The sequence below is a fragment of the Prionailurus viverrinus genome, chromosome B3 (assembly GCF_022837055.1).
Source record: "Prionailurus viverrinus isolate Anna chromosome B3, UM_Priviv_1.0, whole genome shotgun sequence".
In the NCBI taxonomy this organism is placed as follows: Eukaryota; Metazoa; Chordata; class Mammalia; order Carnivora; family Felidae; genus Prionailurus; species Prionailurus viverrinus.
The window spans coordinates 26788091-26807473 of NC_062566.1; the positions used below are offsets into that span (position 1 = coordinate 26788091).

At 58.9% G+C, this 19383-nt stretch overlaps 1 protein-coding gene across 2 annotated transcripts; it reads right to left on the bottom strand.

The window, feature by feature from the left end:
- Window positions 1-362: 362 nt before the first annotated feature.
- On the bottom strand, window positions 363-19137 carry CSK (C-terminal Src kinase). 2 transcript variants are annotated; one of them, XM_047862010.1, is made up of 13 exons: window positions 18483-19137; window positions 5393-5472; window positions 4938-5051; window positions 4703-4815; window positions 4110-4329; window positions 3157-3250; window positions 2905-2970; window positions 2722-2821; window positions 2530-2620; window positions 1996-2069; window positions 1705-1900; window positions 1506-1592; window positions 363-1242 (listed from the first exon to the last, which is right to left on the bottom strand). In XM_047862010.1, the coding sequence occupies exons 2-13, from the start codon at window positions 5405-5407 to the stop codon at window positions 1060-1062; spliced, it is 1353 nt and encodes a 450-aa protein (XP_047717966.1). In that variant the 5' UTR covers window positions 5408-5472; window positions 18483-19137; the 3' UTR covers window positions 363-1059. The 2 variants fall into 2 exon arrangements, with proteins under 2 accessions (XP_047717966.1, XP_047717968.1); XM_047862012.1 differs by lacking the exon at window positions 18483-19137 and adding an exon at window positions 9566-9620.
- Between the last annotated feature and the right edge of the window lie 246 nt (window positions 19138-19383).

The following is a 19383-nucleotide window of genomic DNA, read 5'->3' on the forward strand; positions in this document are numbered from 1 at the left end:
GTTGCCTCCTACCAGGGGGACCCCACTTCCATCCAGTCAGGCTCGGCTTCCGCCCTCCTTGTGCTTGAACAACGTGGCAGCCGAGGTGGCTGGGACCCTCAGACCTTACCCTGTGGACCGGGTCCCAGCAGGACGGTGGGGGAGGGCGGGTGGCGACAGCTCCCCCACGGCAGACACAGGACACTCGCTCGTGCAGCTGACACAAAGCGGCGGCTACATCTCCCGGCCGTGCTCCCCACCCCCCTCCACTCCCAGGGCAAGCACAGCCCCGCTCACAGAGACAGGGGGATGGACAAGATGGCACGGGGACAGGGGGCCGGGCGGGACGGGCAGGCTCGGCGGAGGAAGCGCCGAGGCCGGGCAGCGGAGTCCTCATGGAGTGGTTTATTACGATTCCATCTCACAAGGCAGGTGGGTGGGCGGCAGCGGCACATGAACGAACTCCAAGCCCCTGACAGACGTCTGCCTCGGGCGCATGCAAACAGTGCAACATGGTCAAGCGCAAACACGGGCGACCGAGGCGACACGGGACACGGCACACGGAATGGGGAACAAGGCTGGGGCGATGGGTCCCCAGAGAGGGGCCTGGTCTCCCCAACCCTCGTGGGCAGGACAGGAAAAATAAGATTCGTACTTCTTGTAAAATGCCCATTTGCTGGGTACTTTCTTTCTCCTTATCTTGAAAAATAATAAAAAATAAACACGCAGGAAAAAAATCTCAAAAAAGGAAAGGGATAAAACTCTAAGAAGGCGAGAGATGGGAGGCCAGGGGGAGCCTGACCGCGGTACGGGGGGCGTCTGCCTCACGCTCCTCAGCCCCCTCCCTTCTTGGCCCCTTCAGTGGGGCTCCTGAGCCCCACAGGTGGGTCCATGAGAAAAGGTGCCAGGCCCAGGCGGGGTCTCTGGGAGGCCAGAGGGGGCGCAGGCTGGGTCAGAGGAGAGAGGCCCGCCGGCCCGCTGGGCTCAGTTCAGGCTCGGGCCCGGTAAGTGGGGGCACCGGGTCCACAATCTATCCAGGTTCAGTCCCCGCAGGCCCGAGACCTGGGCGGCGGCTGGTGGTCACAGGTGCAGCTCATGGGTTTTGATGTGCTCGAGCTGCTCCCGGAGCTGCAGGAAGGAGGGCCGCGTGGCGGCGTCCAGGTGCCAGCAGCTCTTCATGACCTCGTAGACGGCGGGCGGGCAGCCGTCCGGGGCGTCCATCTTGTAGCCCTTCTCCACCCGAGGGACGACGTCCTTCAGGGGCTGTGGGCAGGTGGGTGGTATAAGTCCCCACGGGGCCTCACCCCCAAGAGGACCCCTACTCAGCTTCGGGGATCCCCTTCAGACCTGGGCCTCAGAGCCTGGCCCAGGAGGTCACCTGGAAGGTCCCAAGGGCAGGCCTGTGGCCTCTAGGCCTCAGAATGGGAGGCAGGGCCCGGAAAGGGCCCCCTCCCCTGCCACCCCCTCCCTTGCTCTAAGCCTCACCCTCAGCCCCAGCCATGCCCTGGCCCCAGCGCCCAACTCACAATTCTTGGGTAAGGCACTCGCCCAAAGGAGTAGATTTCCCAGAGAAGGATTCCGAAGCTCCACACGTCAGACTTCGTGGAGAATTTCTGCCACGTAGATGGGAGAAGCAGTGTCAGACCCTGGGAGGCTGTGGGGGGAAGGGGTGACCCAGGACCCCCGTCCACCGCTCCTCAGGCTCTGGGGAGAGGCCCGCTTCACCTTCTCTCTCAGGGCCTCTGGGGCTGTCCACTTGACTGGTAGCTTGCCCGTGTCCTGGGTGCTGGAGGCCTCCTTGGTGAGGCCAAAGTCGCTGACCTTGGCCACGTTGTCCTCAGACACCAGCACGTTGCGGGCAGCCAGATCCCGGTGCACGAAGTTGTTGCCCTCCAGGTATTCCATGGCCTCACAGACATCTCTGGGACAGAGCCAGCCACATGTCCCCTCAGACAGGGCTCCCACGGCAGCACGGGGTCCGCCCCCCGCCCCCCCAAAGGGTGCTGCTTCACTCACAGTGAGAACTTGAGGAGACAGTCTCCGCCCAGCACCGACCGACCTCTCGACCTCAGATAGTCCACTAGGCTTCCCTGGGGCGGGACAGACAGACCAACCGGCCCCACAGGTCAGACTTGCCCTCCAGCCCTCTGGCATTGTGGGCCGGGGCTGAGTAAGCACTTGAGGGATATACGAGGGGAGGGAAGGAGCAAGGAGGGGTTGGGGTATCACTTCTGAATATCAGATTCTATAAGCTGGACACTGCACTCAGCAGTTTTCATGCATAAATCTCTAAGGTAAACTGTGTTACGATCTCCACTTCACAGATGAGGAAATTGAGGCCTGGAGAGGTGACACAACTTGTCCAAGGTCATAGGGAATAAATGATGAGTCAGGACAAAAGCTGAGCCCTGCCTGGTGACTTCAGAGCTCAGCTGTGGAGAGGGGCCTGGGGGAGCAGGGACCAGAGGGCGTGGTGAGGGGTTTGGGGCAGTTGGAAAGCCCAAGTGTTCAGCTCCGGAGTGGGGATGGGATCTCGGGGCAGGTGCACACCTTGGCCATATACTCAGTGACGATGTAGAGCCCGCCCTTCTCTTCCACGATCACGCCCAGGAGCTGTACCAGGTTGCTATGCCGAAGTTGCCTAGGGCAGGATGGCGTGCTCAGAGCCTGCCAGTCAAGCCTCCCCATCTCTTCCCCATCCCGGGGAGGTGACCTCCGCACCCACCCTCGGCCCCGACTCACGTCATGACCGAGGCTTCAGCCAGGAAGGCCTGGGCGGTGGCGTCGTTTTTAATGCACTTGACAGCGACTTTGTTCCCTCGGTAATCACCGAGCATCACATCTGGGGGAGGAAGGTTGGAGCTTGTCCCCCAGACTCTCCACGGGCCCTTGGCCCTCCCAGGGCTGCCACCCCCTCCCGCTCACCTCCAAACTCCCCCTTCCCGATGGTCTGGAGCAGCTTCAGGTCCTTCATGTTCAGTGCCCAGCCGCCTGGTGGGGGGAAGGGTGTCAGTGAGAGGTGAAGCCAGGGCAGGGCCCGCGGCAGACACAGGCGGGACTACGTGTGTGGAGTGCCCTGGAGGTATCCAGAGCCTCTGGGATGGGGGCAGTGCCAGGGAGCCCGGGTGGGAGGAGGCAGGCAGGCCAGCGAGGAATGGGGGCAGGGATGGCACTCACTGCGGAAGAACTCATCCTGGGCCGCCACCGTGCCCTCCATGACTTTTGGCTTGATGAGACGAGTACAGAGTCCATCTGCGTCTGAGGTGTAGTGCTGTGGAGGGCAGGACAGGCACTCGAGGGCCAGCCTACCGAGCGCCAACAGCTCACATGCACTGCCCAGCTCTGACCACCAGAGGGCGGCGGAGGCCGATCCCACCCAGCCTGGAGCGGCTTTGCGCTGGGAGGGCTCCTCATTTCCCACAGGGGAAGGGATGAGGGCGGCCCGGACTCAGATCCGTGACCCATTTCCCATGCCACCTCACATCCAGGTGCTGGACAGATAGCGGGCTGCTGCTACCACTCCGGGCCTCACCAGCATCCCGAGGCAGAAGGTAAGCCCTGGCTCAGTCCATACATACACTAGCCTCTAGCCAGATGTGGCCAGGACCCTCCCAGCCACAGGCCAAGCCAGTCTGGCAGGGGGAAGGGAGCTGAGAGTGCACGCAGGAGACATCTGGGAGACTTCTGGGGCTACCAGAAGCGAGCTGTGGCCTGAACACGGCTAGCAGAGTGGGCCTTGGGAGTTGCAGGGACACGTGGGCACATCCATGTAGGTGTAGGAGCCTGGCGGACCCTAGCCATCAAGGTGTAGCTCATGAGGACATGCTTACATACACATACTTGGGCATGTAGTTCGGACTGCCTGGAAAGAGGCCGAGTTCTGGGATTAGACAGACTCAGATTCTAGTCCTGGCACCTCTAATTTATAACCATGTGACCCAAAGCAGGTCCCTTAACTGCTCTGACCCTTTGTTTCCCGGCCTGTGAAGTGGGGACAGTGCCACTCTCCCTGTGGTGGCATCGTAGCAGGTGCTTCATCAAGGCGTGAGGAAACACAGGCTCTCAGAGGCTGCACGTGCCGAGGCCACGTGGCCAGAAGCGGTGGTGCTGTGCCGGGTGCCCTGGCTCACCTCCACCAGCTGCATGAGATTCTCGAAGTACACCTCCTCGTCAATGCTGAGCTTGCTGGCGTGGTACATGATGCGGTAGTGCTCCACCTTGCCGTCACAGCTCACGCACAGCGTGTAGTCCCCGGGGTAGTTGGTGCTCTCCCGCACCAGGAACAGACCTGTCTCCGGTGGGCACAGCAGCCGCTCTGCCTGCTCCCGTGTGATCTTGCCATGGAACCAGCTGCGGGAGGCCAGGCCAGGGCTCGTGGTGGCTCAAGGGTACTGACCCCTGCCCCACACATCTGCCGGGCTCCACTTTCTGAAGGCCCCCGGCTCTGGCTGACACCGCACCATGGCCCCCACCGGCTCAGTCAGGTATCAGAGGCCCTTATGTCCTGCCTCCCACCCTTCTTCCTTCAGTCCTCCTCCTGGGCCTGCCCCCCGCCTCTGAGGTCCAGTACCCACACCCTTCCCCTCATCTTGAGAAGCCTTCACACATTTCCCCCCCCCCCACTCTTGCCTCTGTTTTCGTGAGTCTTCTAGGGGAACCAGGCCTTCTTGTCCTCCTTCCTCCCCAGACTGGGAGACCCCAACTGCTCCTCAGCAGTACTCACGGCATAAGGCTGAGCTTGGTGCCTGCCTTCACACCCTCCCGCTTCTGGACGTAGTTGGCTGGGATGATGCCCTCACGGCCCACCTTGTTCTTGGCTTTGTACCAGTTTGGGTCCTGGGGAGATGGAAGCCCAGACACACTCTCAGGCCCACCGTACCCTGCAGGGGAGCCCGGACCCAGCAGGAACACCCGGAGGTGGGAGGGGGTAGGTGTGGGCACGTGAGGTCCCTCATTACCTTGGTGACGGCCACAATGGTGAGCACGTCTCCTTTGCAGAAGGGAAGGTCCTGCTCGGCAGTGCCGTGGAAGTTGTACTTGGCAATACATTCTGTACCGGACGGCCAGGCGGCCTGCGGGGCAGGCGGCAGGTGGGCGGGTGGATGCAGCCCGGGGCCCACCTCCACCCACTTGCCCACCCACTCTTGAAGTCACAGCCTCCTGGTTGGCCTCTGTGAGCCTGAGTGAGGTGCTCCTCCCCATGAGAACTCGGGGGGCCTTCCAGCTGAGATTCCCCCATCTCTCCCAGATCTGTACTCCCATCTTCAGGGTCCTGGGTCTAACAGCACACCCTAGAATCTTCCCTTGTTGAAAGCCAGGGTTGGGAAAAGGGGAGCAGGTCTATGTGAGCCCTCATTCTCTCTCTTCTGCTCAGCACCCCCTCAACTGCCCTAGACCCCTGCCTCCATGGTACCTGTATTGCTGACATCTTCTCAGAAGATCTGGCGTCCCCGTGTCACAGGAAGGCCAACCTGTCACTTGGTACCATGAGAGCTGCAGGGAGAAAGGGAAGATTGAGGAGGGGTGTGAGGAGCCGGTCTCCCCGACTCACGGAGCTCCCACTCCTTCCCTGCAGCAATGTGAACAGGTACCAAAGGCCCCCAGAGCCGGAAGCTGGGCCAGGGCCATCCTCTCCAGTCTCAGCAGGCTGAGCGCACTGGATAGGGAGGAAGCAGGAGCACAAAGGTGGAGGATCCTCAGGGGCAGAGGGGTCACCGACCCTAAGCCCACAGGGGCCTCACAGCCCAACTGAATGGCCAACACAGGCAAAGGAAGCTCAGAGGTGAGCAGCACCAGTGCCACCCACCCCACGAGCCCCAGGCCCGGATGTGACTTATGTGGTCTGTGGGGGAAGGGAGCCCAGGGCAGCTGTGTGAACCTGGGGAAGGTGCAGTGCAACCTGGGAAAGTCACTTGTTCTCTGTGGGCCTCATAGTTCCTCTGCCTATAAAAACGTGCCCAGGCAGTACGTCTACAGCCAAATGTACATCCCAGTCGCCCCACATCTAGGTGCACCCACAAGAGAAAACAGGGCTGGTGTCCTCTGAGATGGGCACGAGAGCGCTCACGCAGGATGACTGTAACCAACCTCACGCTGGGAACTGCCCAGATGCCCATCAAGAGTCAGATGGGTAAACTGTGGCACAGTCACGAGTGGGGCGCCGCATAGCAGTGGACATGGATGTTCAAGAGCACAAGGACAAACTCCCGAGTAGTAGTAACCGAGACACCAGACTGAAGAGGACAGACCGTGTGACCCCGTTCACAATGCATATGCCACATCCACGGTGCACCATGGCGAGTGCCCTCGGGAGGGGGCGGCGTGACTGGAAGTGGGGGAGGGGGGTTCGCTCTGTGGCACCCTTATGATTGCCGCACTTTTTGGTGTGTAGGTTTACTTCAATAAAGTCAAGCCCCTCCAAAAAAGCTACCCCAGCCAATGCATACCCCAAGGGCAGTAAGCCAATCCGTCCTGCACATACTTTGCGGCCCCAGCTCCAAGCTCCCTGGACTGCTGGCATTTTCCCAAAGCCCAGAGCCCTTGTGTACCTGTCTCAGGAAGTAGACAGGCTAGGGCTCCTGTTCTCTTCGTACAGATGGGGAAACTGAGGCAACTGAGGTGTAGACAGGGCCAGTGACTTCTCCGTGGGTACAGTGTGTTAGAAGAAGAACTCCATGAGCCCTGTTCCCAGGCTCATTTGACAGGATGGACCAGGTCTAGGGCCGGCTGTAATACCACCTTCCCCAGGCCAGGCAGTGGGAAGAGACGCCAGCATGCACACATCTTAGAGGGGTTGGGGTGTGAGGCAAGGCCTGCAGGGTGTAGGCGGGTTTCTTGGAGCCCCAGAGCCAAGCCCTAAAGAGCTGAGGGCTTAGACGGCAAGAAGGCTGGCCGGAGAAGGCGCCCCTCCTTGGTGTGACAGCTGAGCAAGGGTGTCCAGGCAGACAGGGACAGCCGTGAGGAACTGGCCTGGCTGCAAGCTCGTGGGGAGGGAGGGTGGGAAGCAGACCCTGACCATCTGAGCACCCTACCAGTCTGCTGTCAGGGGACGGTTTGGAGGTGGGCCTGCCTGGCATAAACCCTGCAGGGTGGCAGGAGCTTCAAATGACAATGTGAGGAACCGGGGTTTGCTTCTGGGGACCTCAGCCAAGAAGCGCGCGGCTGAGGAGAGCAGAAGCCAGGGAGTGCCACCACCACTCCCAGGCCTCACTCCTGTTTCAAGTCAGGCAGACCTGGCTCTGTGGAGTGTGCAACTCAGAAGAATGACTCAACCCTTCTGAGCCGCAGATCCCTCGCCCTGAAAGGCCTCCCCTGCAAGCAGGCTGTGGAGGGAGAGAAGGAGAGCCTGGACCGGGAGGGTCTGGCACAGGGCTTGCCATAAACCCCCTCCCTCTCCTCCAGACAAAACGGCTTCCCTTCCTCCCAGGGTACACAGTGCTTCTTGTCCCCGGACGCCAGCCCGTCAACCTCTGCTGTCAGCACAGGGAGACGGGGGCCCACCAAGGCTGAGCCTAGACACCTCCCCCCACCATCAAACACGTTCAGGTGACTGGGCTGGGGTCAGGAACCACCCGCTGGGCTCCACACGCGGTGGTGAGCTGTGAGCTTGTCTTACCCCCGTTCTATAAAAGCGGAAACTGAGGCTCACAAGGTTGAACACCTTGTGTGAAGTCACACGGCTAGTTATAGGCAACAGGGTTCCACTGGGGTTGGCTGGGTCCTCGACCTTCAGGACTTCTGAACACGGGCTCTGCTAGCTTTCCACATCCCCATGCCTCCTCTCCCCACCCCCCCCCCCCTCCAAACTCGCCACCACTACGCCACCACAGAGGGTGTGGAGACTGTGGCACCGTTAGTCACCCTCCCTGCTGTCAGTTTGCAAACACTCCCTTCCCGGCCTGCAGCTGCTGCTGCCGCCTCCCCACTGACTTGATGATAATAATAAAAATAATAACAGGCCCTGTTTTCTGAGCACTTATTCTGTGCCAGGCCCTGCCCTTGGCACGTAATGGCTCATCAAATCCTCTAACAACTGACGCTATTCTTACCCTCATCTTACCTACGAGGACCCTGAGCGAGGTCAAGAGGCAAGGTGGCCTTGCCTGAGGTTTATACCTCCAGTAAGCATCCTGCTCTGCTCAGGTGTCAGATGCCTGAGCCCCTGCACCATGCCCTGGGAGCATCATGCCCCAGGAGCACCATGCCCCGGGGCCACATTGGCCTAGAAAAGGACAATGCAGGGCAGAAGAGAAGCAAGCGGTGCCCAGAGTGGGGATGAGCCCACCTAGAGTGGTTGGGGGCGGGGGGCGGGGCTTCCTTGAGGGGCTGGGCTATGACAACCACAGATCGGGAAAGCAGGGGGAGGAACTGACTCCTCTCCCCTTTCCTACTGGCAATGACTTTGGGACCAGTTTTTCCATCCATGCACTGGGGTAGTGATAACCCTGCAACACCTGGGGCTGCTCTGAGGACTGGAGCTGCCGGGAGCCCACTGCAAGCCGTGGGCTCTCTCTGACAGCTCTTCTCTGGTGAAGTCACAAGCCCAGGGTGGCTCAGTAATCTCCCTCCTTAAGGCCCCGAGGGTCCAGGGGCCATCCTCCTCCAGGTTAGAGACTAAGAGCCAGAAGGGCTGGAGGAACCATAAGGAACCTAGGCTTCTAGTCTGGCCTGGGCCGGGCACACAGGGGTCCTTTCTGGGTTATGTGAACCTGCTTTCAAGCTACTTTGTGGAGTCAGAGGCTCTGAGTCCTGGTCCTGGCTCTGCCACCAATTTGCTGTGTGTGACCTTGGGGTAGTCACCTGGCTTTTCTGGGACTTGCTGGCTCTCCAGCACCTCCGCCAGACCTGTGTCCCACCTGCTGTTTCCACCTCCCTGCCTATTGCTCCCTCTCTACTCCCTCTCTCTTCTTTGCCCAAGGAACCTCCTCTCAACCTCCGGGATGCAGTTGAGGAATCGCTTCTGTTTCACATGTGCCTAAAAATCCCTGTGGAACCGTTTGTGGTAGCAAGAGACTGGGAGACAACCTTTCGTGTTCATCAGTAAGCGATCAAGTAATAAATGGCCCGATATCCCTAAAACGTAACGAAAATTCCAGCAGTGACAGGGCCCAAACAGAGTTTCAGGTGCTGACACAGAGCACCCCCCAGTTCAAGTCGCCGAAGGAAAAGCTGCTGGGGGGAGCGAGACAGTGACACGGCTTCCAAAGACCACTCCGCAGATTAATCGAAAGGAAAAGCACCTGCACAACAGGTAGGTCTGACAGACACCTTGTTAACCATGCGATCGAATTAATAAGCATCACCCACAGTGAGAGGAACAACACAGAGTGGAGCGCCCCTGCTACGACGAACGGAGGAGGGCACAGGGTCCCTGGGCGGTATTCTGGCAGAGCCGGCTAACACTCATATCAGGAAGGTGCAGTCAGGCACAGCCCCAGAAACTGGCTTGGACTCTTGAAGTAAATGTCGCAAAAGACAAAACAAACAAACAGAGGCTGGGGAATGTTCTAGATTAAACAGAACACTAAAGAAATGGGACAAAACAACAAAATGGTATTCATGTGAGGTGAAGGAGGTGTTAACTAACCTTACTGTGGTTAACTGGTTAGCAATACAGGTACACCAAATCACCACACTGCACACCTTAAACTTATGCAACATCTTACGTCAGTTACACCTCAGTAAAGCTGGAAAAAAAGGAGAAAGGAACATGACAACAAGATTCAATGAATGATCCTGAACTGGATTCTGGCTCAGAGGGAAAAAATAGTAGCTATAAAAATCATTTGAGGACAGTTAGGAAAATGGAAATGTTAGGTAATATTATGGAATTTTAATGTTAATTTTCTTAAGTGTGATCATGGTGCTGTGATTATGTAAGAGGTGCACGCTCAAGTACTTAGAAATGAAAGATGATGCTCACGCTAATGCTCAAACTGGCAAAAAACCACATATACTCACATGTGTAGGTATACAAAAGAGGTACCGAGCACAGCAAAATGTTAAGACTTGGTGAATCTGGGTAAAGGATACACAGGTATTCGTTATACTATTATTTCAGGCTTTTCTTTTATTATTATTGTGTTTTTGTTAAGTCATCCTACACCCAACGTGGGGCTCGAACTCGCAATCCCGGGATCAAGGGTCGCGTGCTCTACTGACTGAGCTGGCCTGGGGCCCCTACTTCAGCTTTTTAGTAGGTTTGGAACACTCCACGTTTAAAGGCTGTGACAAAAGGCAAGGGGCAGGACACCCATCTTCCATGTTATGTTAAAAGTTGTGTTTTTTAAGGGGACACACAAGTCATTCTGTAACTCAGACATGCACAGATTATCTTTGAAAGAGAAAACGGGCAACAGCAGTTGCCTCTGGGGTAGGAAGGGGGGAGTCAAGTTTAAGGGAAAATTACTTTTACGGTGCATTTGCTATTTTGTCCTTCTTGATTTTTTTTTTTTTTTAAATCACATGTATCTATTACTAACTTCCCCCTAAAAGGAAGATTGAAAACAAATCACTTTTTGAAAACCACCCCTGCCAGGAGCATTCCTTAGTTCCCCGGCTGTGCTGGCTGCTCCAGGCCTCTGCAGCCTCTCACACATCCCTGCGCTCCAGTGAGAAACTCACTGATCCTGGCCTGGGAGCTCTGCAGGGGGAAGGCCGGGAGCTGACTCATGTCCCCAGCAAGGGCTGAGCCCAGAGTGGCAGCTCAGTGAATGAGTGCTGAATGAATGAATGAACCAACAAAGGAAAGGAGGAAGCAAGGCCGGCTGCATCACACCGAGGTCCCATAACTGACGGGACTATATTTAACCCCAAAGGGACAGCAGCTGTCACCACACCCACAGAGGACTAGGGGACAGGGGGCCTGGAACTCTGTGAAGTCAGCGTTTCACTCTGACTTCCTGCCCCAAACCCTGCTCCCAGCAGTCCTTGTGCCGGGGTCCCGGGAACAGGCCGGGCATTATGCCCAAGCACTGAGGTCAGCGGCTGCAGCCTCAGGCAGGCCTTTCTTGGTCGCCCAGGCTGGTGGGGAGGGGAGAAGAAAGGAGAACTGCCCAGGCTGGTGGGGAGGGGAGAAGAAAGGAGAACTGGGAGCCCAGAAACTCCCCGGTTGCCCTTTCCCTGCCCTGGGGGCAGCTGTAGCCCTCACAGTCTATCATGTGTCCAAGGCCGGGGCAGGTCAAGGGGCTCCTTGCCCTGCCCCCCTCACCAAAACTCCACTGCCTAATGGGGCGTGGGAGCCTTCAGTAACTGTTTACACCCATCTAAAAATACCCACCGAAAAGGGAAGTGCACAAGGGACCCTGTGGCCCCCAGAGACTTCGGTCCTGCCACAGGACCCAGCTGGAGTATCTGGGGGGGGCAGGGGTGGCCACCAGAGCAACAGGCATGTTCACTATGCCTTCTCATTCTTTGAGCCAGTGTTTCAGGAGCCTCCCTGTGCAATCAGCCCCTTGCTTGGTGGGCCAGGATGGACAGGAGGAGGAAAGGGCCCATGAGACGCCAGGGGGCTCTGAGAACTCCACTCATCTGTCTCTCTTCTGTGCCCGGCCCAGGGCCACCACCAAAATGCAGTCCTGCTTCTGTCCTCTTGGCTACCAGACGATCACGGCCAGGTATGTTCAGTGACCCAACAGACAGAAGAGACAGGGGCAACCCGGGAAGGCTTCCAGAAAGAAGGGGAGGGGAAGTGGGAGGATTTCAGTAAAAGCAATTGGGAGGGGGGTGTGCTAGACCAGACCAGAATTAAGCTTCCAAAACTGGGATACGGAGGGAGTTAATTAAGGCAGAAAAAGGCTCAGGGTGGGGGTCCACGTAGGCTCTGAACCAGCCCGGAAGTTCTGATCAGTCACAGGACAGATAATAAGTAAAATTTCTGATGTGGGCACGCCCCTCTGAAAGAGCAGTGCACCTGAGGAGGGTGGGGCACCGCCAGCAGTCAGGCTGGTTTGGCAGCAGTAAAATCAGCCCCACCTCTACTTCTGCAAAGGACACTTGGGCTGAAGGCACTGTGATGCTCTCTCCCTCCCACCCCCTGCCACACACCAGGCTGTGGGGCTGGAGGGCTCCCACTGACCCAGGCAGGCAGTCCAGAGCGCTCAGCATACCCACTGCACGTCTCAGGGTCAGGCACTGCAGAATTGGGCACAAGACCCTTGGAGATGCCTAAACCTCCTGGGGGTCAGGAAAGGGCTGAAAGGATGGTCCCACTTCGACTCCAGAGTGTGCTGCCTGACGCTCCCTCTGCCAGCCACGGGCCTCCCTCAGCCTTCAGCACCCCTGCCCCAAGGGTAGGGGTGAGTTTAACGGCTGACAAATGTTTAAAACTAAATTACAGCAACTCACTGGCTTTTTCCCGCCTCCAGTGGCTTGTGGGACCGGAAATCCCATCTAGTGGTTTGGGAGAGGTGGGGGCTGGAGTCACAGAAGGCTAATGGGGAGCCTCCTCCCCCAGGCACCACTGCGGCCTGAGGCTGACACTCCTGGCCCAGAAAGGTTTCTAATTACCGCTCAGGAGCCTAATTACCTACATGCACTGGGCAGCAGGGACTTGGGGCTTCCCCAGGGCCCTAACACAGGCCTCTGTTCTCCTGCCCCCAGCACAGGCTATAGCCTTTGCGTGTCCATTTGCCTACATTTACGTACAGCCTCTCAGCACTGACCTCCAACAGACACTTAACAATGATGAGTGTTAGGGGCTCCTGGGTGGCTCAGTCAGTTAAGCGTCCGACTTCGGCTCAGGTCATGATCTCACGGTTTGTGGGTTTGAGTCCTGCGTTGGGCTCTGTGCTGACAGCTCAGAGCCTGAAGCCTGCTTCAGATTCTGTGTATCCCTCTCTCTCTGCCCCTCCCCAACTAGCACTCTGTCTCTGACTCCCCCGCCCCAAAATAAATAAAAACGATAAAAAAAAAAATGATGAGTGTTGGCCCCTACCTTGAAGCCTCCTATGCACATTACAGGTGGGGGGGACTGAGGGCCAGAGGCCCATGAACTAACAACTTTGGCCCCCAGATTCTTGGTCTCTCCATCTCAGAACTGGGACCCACAGAACACAGAACTCAGAAGGTAAAGCTATGGGGGCCCAACGCGAAGGACTTCCGGTCTTGCTACCCACCTGAGGGAGGAACCTCCTCCCCTAGCAGGATGGGCTGTAAAAATGAAAGTATGAGATAAGAGCCCACTGACCCAACCCTATATTACTTACTTAATCCTCAAAAACCCCCGTGAAGTTTTACTGTTGATCTCTGTTTGATAGAGGAGGAACCAGGCTGACAGGACACCCACCTTTCAAGGGGTAGAGCAGGGATTTGAACTAAGATCTGTCTGAACTTGGTCAAGAGAGAAACCTCCAGCCTTTCCTTGGGTAGGACGGATGACACTCGGAAAAAGGGCAGCTAGGTGAGAGTGGGCGGCTGAAGGCAGGTCTGCCTAGAGCTTGGCCCTCCTGCTCTGGGAAGCAGAAGTTACATGGGTGCCCAATCCTTGCTCGTCTGCCATATCCTGCATCGCACAGAGAGGCCAACAGTCTGTCCATAGCCACCAAGCAACTAGAGAAGCCAACAACTCTAGGGAAGGCAGAAGCTCCAAGCGAGGAACTCAAACACTTCTTGATTTTCATGGCCTTTCCCTTCTAGGAAGCCCTCCTGGCTGCTGCAGCCTACGCAGCTCCCCGGCCTCCGAGCTCCCACCAGCCCTGCCAGGAAGTGGAACCACAGGCCTCCCCTGACTCCTCTCTGCGTCTCTACTGGCCAGCAGGGGGGCTCTCAGGGCTTTCTTCATTCTGCCCTCCAGTCTCCCTGCAGCGTGGACAGCACAGGATGACAGCATAGGATGACGGGGCCTGGGTAAAGACCAGGTGTGGGGCTGGACAGGGCTGAGAAGCAACAGCCAGGGTGGGCAGGCGTCAGATGACACCCAGGTTCTCACCCGCCCACAAGGCTTCCAGCTGTGCAGAGAGCAGCACAGGCAGGGGGGCGCCTCTCTTCTGCTTGTTCCTGCAGCTCTGGGCCCAGATCACACGGAAGGGGCGGGTGTGGGGGGGCGCAGGGGGACGGAGGGAAGCTGCGGTTGGAGGCCCAGCCCCGCTGAGGCGTACACAGCTAGTGTGTGATGAGAAGCTCCTCTCATCACAGTACCTCAAAACCAGGAAGAGAAACTGAGCAGGCAGAAAGGGCAAGCTAGGCTGTGTGGGGCCCTCAGGTCCCTGGGGGGCTGCCAAGGGGCGTTCCGGGACAGTGGCCGGACAAAACATTTCCCCTTCTGGGCCTCAGTCTCCCCACAGGAAAAATGAGATTCTCTCCCTGGTCCTGCCAGCCTGCCTGATTGGTGCAGGCTGCATCATGCCGATAAGACAGACGCCCCCCGGTTGGTGGAGGACTCCTGATCCCCCAGTGGGCTCTGGCCTCTCCTGGGAAGCAGGGGCTTGGCCTCTGAAGCTAGCCTCGCCCTGCTCACTTCTCCCCTCAGCCACACAGGGAGCACACTAGCTCTTCCTTCACCAGCTCTTTATTTTTAGGTCTGAATTTGACTTTAATCATTACTTAGCGGATTCTATTTCCAGCCCTCGAATGAAGGGACCCACAGGAGAGGAGGAAGGGAGGCAGTGCTCCCTGCCTGGCATGGGGGGCAGCCTGTTCCTCCACCCATCCTGTCCCCAACCAAGGCAGGGGGGAATGAGAAACACCCAAAGGGTTTGCCCCAGCCAGGCCAGCATCTTGCAGGGGACCCCACCCTGTGACCTCATCCCAGCCCAAACTGTGGGACAGGAGGGCAGTTGTAATGCCCACTTCCCCTGAGCCAAGACCGGGGTGGAGGGAGACATTCCACAGGCAAAAGTCTAGTGGCTAGAATCTGAGGTCATGTGCCTGGGGATCTCTGTATTGAATGGCTCACCTGGGGGAGGGCCTCCCGTGAGTATCGGGCTGCCTTAGGGTCATCTGGGGCTATGGTCTCTTAGGCCCAGGAGTGCCAGGTTGAGACTGATTTCCTCCTACTGCCCATGGGGTGGCCCCCGGAGGGTATTCCCAGTTACTCTGGTCTCCACAGAAGCAGAACAAGGGGAAGCAGGGGGTGTGCTCAGGTCAGACCCGGAACACCTGCCAAAGAGGAGGCCGCTAATGCACGAAACTTTCCCAGTGATTTGTGGACCATCCATGTTCCCTTCCAACTCCCATCTGGGAGACTGGAATCCCTGCCCCACCCCCACCTCCAGTTTTCTTCCCTTCCCCCCACCACTGGGAAAGGGTAGGGAGACGAGGCTGGCATGCTGTCCCTGGGTTGGGGCTCAGGATGCCTGGGCTCCTTGCCCAAGTTTTGGTTTTCCCAGGGAAAGTAGGCCTCTGTCTCCACTGGGGGAATTCAGGGGTGGCCTAGGAAGCAGCCGAAACCAGGGGCAGGCAGCGGCCGGTTTCTCAGAGGATAGACCTTGTCCGGTCAGCTCTGGTGCTGGCAAAGGGAGATGGGGAGGGTCAGGCCCCAGAAACCAACCAGCAGCCCATCTTCCCAGGGTCAGGTCCATGCCCAACCATAGCCCAGTACCTCAGGAACAGAGAGTTTCAGAAGGGTTCCATGGGCAAAGCCTCGCCCTGCTGGGTGGACCCACCAGCCAACTCTGGCCCAGGTGTCATCCCCACACGTTAAGGCAGCCTGCACTTGGGTCCCCTGTGAACGCTAACCTTCCTTTACAAAGTGCTTATTGGGGGCCCGGGGCTGCACCAGGTACGTTCTAAGTACTTCGGTTAGTTCATTCACACTCTCCTCAGATTCCCGTCTGGCCCAGGTAAAGCCATCCTTTTGTGTACATAAAAGAACCCCATCTCAGAGCGTGACCTGTCCAAGGCCCCTCCGTGCTGGCCTAAATCGCGCAGCTGGGCGGGGAACATCGGATGGGTGCCAAGCTGCCCACTCTTTCCAATACCCCAGGCTGCTTTGGGGCCTGTAGTAACAACAGCTATACCAGCGACAGATGGGAACAACAATGCGCGCGCTTAGTACGAGGGTTTGGGTGACGCTGCTGCAGCGGAGCTACTTGGAATGCGGTGTAGCTTCTTAGAGGTGAAGTTACACAGACTGAGAAAATGCCCAGAAACACAGAATGAAGCGAAAAAAGGTGTCATGGCGTGCATACTCAAATGACAACAGAGATGAAGTGGGGGGGGGGGGGGGGTGGAATCAGGAAGAGACAGGCAGGGAACTCTAAAATGCAAACGGTCACTGCTGGTGAAGAAATTGTGATTTCTGTTTTGTTTTCTAAGTCTTCCTATAGTGCTGCTTTGTTACTTTATGCATTAAGAAAGTAATCTGTATGTAGTTTTCCCATGAGATCAGACTTGGTTCCCTGGGACCCATCTGGCCCCCAGCTCTGGCCCTGATGTCTGGAACATCTTCTACCGTGGGATGGCCTTTCTGATATGCAACAGCCCCTCAGGCACCTCAGGGTCTCTCCCTACCTTCTCTTTCCCAGACCGAACACCTCTTTCTTTGGGGACTATGTGTCAAGGCTTTCAAATGCCTCAAAAGGTAGGGCCCAGAACTGGACGCAGGCCGTTCCGCCCAATCAGGCCAGCTGGAAGCTTGTTTGGGTGGCTGGATCACACTGTGTATCCTGGGCCTCAGCCCCTGCCTGTACTCTGGGCTGCTCAATGGTAGCTCAACCTCTTGGGGCCTGGTGCCCTCGGCAGTGGCCCCGGAGACTATCATCTGGTCCTTCCTTGCCCCTGACCCAACACAGAGAAAAGAGCAGCCACTTCTGAGAGGGAGGAAGGCACTAGGCTCACCAGATAAAAAACACATCTCTGCACATGTGCTAGCCTGAAGCCAGAACCCTTTTCTACAAAGGCCTTGGGACCCTGGAGCTGCACCCACACAGCTCACGGTTGGTATAAAGTGCCCAACAGTCAGGCCTCAGCCCCAGGCCCTCAGGCTGCAAAGGAAGTTAGGGCTGGGTGGGGGGCTGGGTGACGGGAGTCTCTCAGGCCCACCACATCTGGGTCCCTTCCACCAAGCATGTTGGGGCAACCGTTAAAAAACCCTACATCAAGAGCAGAGTCCTGAACAGGACGAAACCACCAGCGGCCCCAAGGGGACCCAGACACAGCTCAGCATCCTCCAAGGAACCTCTTATCCCTCCAGGGAGCAAGAGGATCCTGCCACACTCCCAACCTTCCTCCTGCTGCCTTTGCCCTGTTCCTGCTGGGGCCCCTCCAAGAAAAGACACTGGGATCACCAAAGTGTGGGGGGCTCGAAGAGGCCCCCTGGGTGTCCCCACTCTGACAATGCTCCTATGCCAAGGCTGTGGAAACAGGGCTCTCACCTTCCCCATCTGGATCCCATTCATGTTCTGAACTTGGCTGCTTCTGTGCCAGCTAGATCACATGTGTGGGAGGCTTGGGTCAGGACTGACTACCAGGTTGTTTCAACTTAGCGCCAGGGCCACACCAGACAAGGTGCCCCTCTCCCACCACATCCTGTCAGTGGGACCCAGCCTCAGGCACCAAGGGGAAATCCCATGGGCAGTGCTGATGCTGCCTGAGCCCAGACCCAGGCAGAGCTGGGGCCGGAAGCCCTCTGCAGGGAAGCACGTGTTCACCCCACAAAGTCCCTTGGGTCAGGCTGGGGGCCTGGGTCCTTGGTGGGTGAAGGTCCCTGCCTGGTTTCCCTCCATCCACAGGAGTCCAGCTCTGTAGAGCAGAGGATGAACGGACAGACAGCCCGGCCCTGCTAGAGGCCTAAGGTAGCAACTTCCCCCTTTGAGCTTCAGTACCCTGGTCCACAAAATGGGAGGGGAGGTGAACCCCCAGTTAAGCTCCAAGGATCTGGTGGCTGGACACGCCTCTTCCTGACACCTGGCCTGGGCCCTGAGAAGCCTGGGAGAATGAGTTGACTAGGCTGCCAGGAGGTGGGAGCATGGTCCTGATGCCCAGTGTCACGTCCACCCACACAGAGGCCCTGCCCAGTCTCCCCACCCAAGGGTCACAGGTCCCTTGGCTTAGGCCTTGTCTTCTGGGAGGCAGACAGGCTCAACCTCTGGCAGGCTCCAGGGAGGTGGCTGGGCCCTGGACTTCGTAGAGCCAGCCGGCTCCTCTCAGTGGGGGGATGAGGGAAGGTGCAGGATAAGGCAGGCCAGGGAACCTGCAGGGAGGGCCCGGGCAGGGAAAGGCAAAGTGCCCACTCTCCAGGGCCCTGGCCCATGCTGCCCCTCCTTCCAGGCTCCAGCCAGCCCCAACACGGCGGGGAAAGGAGGGGACAGACTCGGAGTGGCCTGAGACAAGTCTGTGGGGCTCACAGGGCAGTACCTCCCTGGTAAGCTCCCCTCCCAGTCGGGCTGACATCGACTCCCGGGAGAATTCGAACCCGGGAAGGAGGGGGTAAGGGAGGTGGGGGATGGGAGTGGACGTGACCGCAGCTGCAACGGAAGCAACAGAAGCGGGACGCGCGACCTCCACCCTCATCCCCTCGAGAAACACTTGGACGCCCACCTCCTCCAGACCCTCCAGGCACTCACCTCTCTCGGGGCACTGCGGTCCGGGCCACCTCGCTGCGGGCAGCATCAGCGGCCTGCGGGACGGTCCATGCGGCCAGGGGGGAGGGGAGGGGCGCAGGGGTCCCCGGGGGGTGCGGTACAAAGAGGTATTGGTGCGAAAAGAGGGGGAGGAGGGACGGCCAGACAGAGGCAGGGGGATGGCCGCGCGGCCCGGGTCGGGGAGGGAAGAAAGGCGGGGGAAGGGGGGCGGGAGGGAGTCGGGGGGAGGAAACAATGTAGCCGGCGCGGCCCCGGCAGAGTTCCGCTTCCGAACGCCGCCACCGAGGTTCGAGTTTGGAACGTCGCGCCGGCTGCCGGGGGGCTGCCCCGGACGCTGGATCGGGGGCCGCGGGGGCTCCCCGAGCTCCACTCCCCGGAGGCTCTGGCGGCCACAGGCTGGCTGGGGCGGGAGGGACGGCTGGCCGGGGGACGGCCCCGACGGCGGCGCGGCCGGGCGGTCGCCCCGCTCGGACCCCACCCCGGCAGGCCCCCCGGGCAGGGTGCGGGGTGGGGCGGGAGCGGGAGGACGGCGGCGGTGTCTGCGGCGGCGGCCAAGCTCCGTTTGCCCGGGGCTCCGCTGGGAGGAAGCTCGCAGGCCTGGCGAGAGGAAGCGCGGCCCGGATCCTCCGCCCGCGGCAGCGCGCCTGCGCGAGGGGGCCTGCCCGGCGCGCGGCGGGGCGTGGGCCGGAGGAGCGGCGCCCCCTGCCGGGCGCCGGGGGGCACTGCGGGGGGTGTGTCCGCGCCCACGCCCTGCCCCCACCTGCCGGCCAGCGCTGAAGTCTCCCCAAGGTCCCTCCCAGAGGGCTGACCCGGCCGCCGTGGAGCCTGCTCCGAGCTTTCTCTGGGCGCAGACTCCCCCGATGTAGCAGCAATTGAGGCCTGA

Coding starts and splice junctions, on each gene's coding strand:
- CSK (XM_047862010.1), bottom strand. Junction 2,070..2,529: donor TCACTGAGTATATGGCCAAG/GTGTGCACCTGC, acceptor GTCCCGCCCCAG/GGAAGCCTAGTGGACTATCT. Junction 1,593..1,704: donor CAGAGGCCCTGAGAGAGAAG/GTGAAGCGGGCC, acceptor TCTACGTGGCAG/AAATTCTCCACGAAGTCTGA.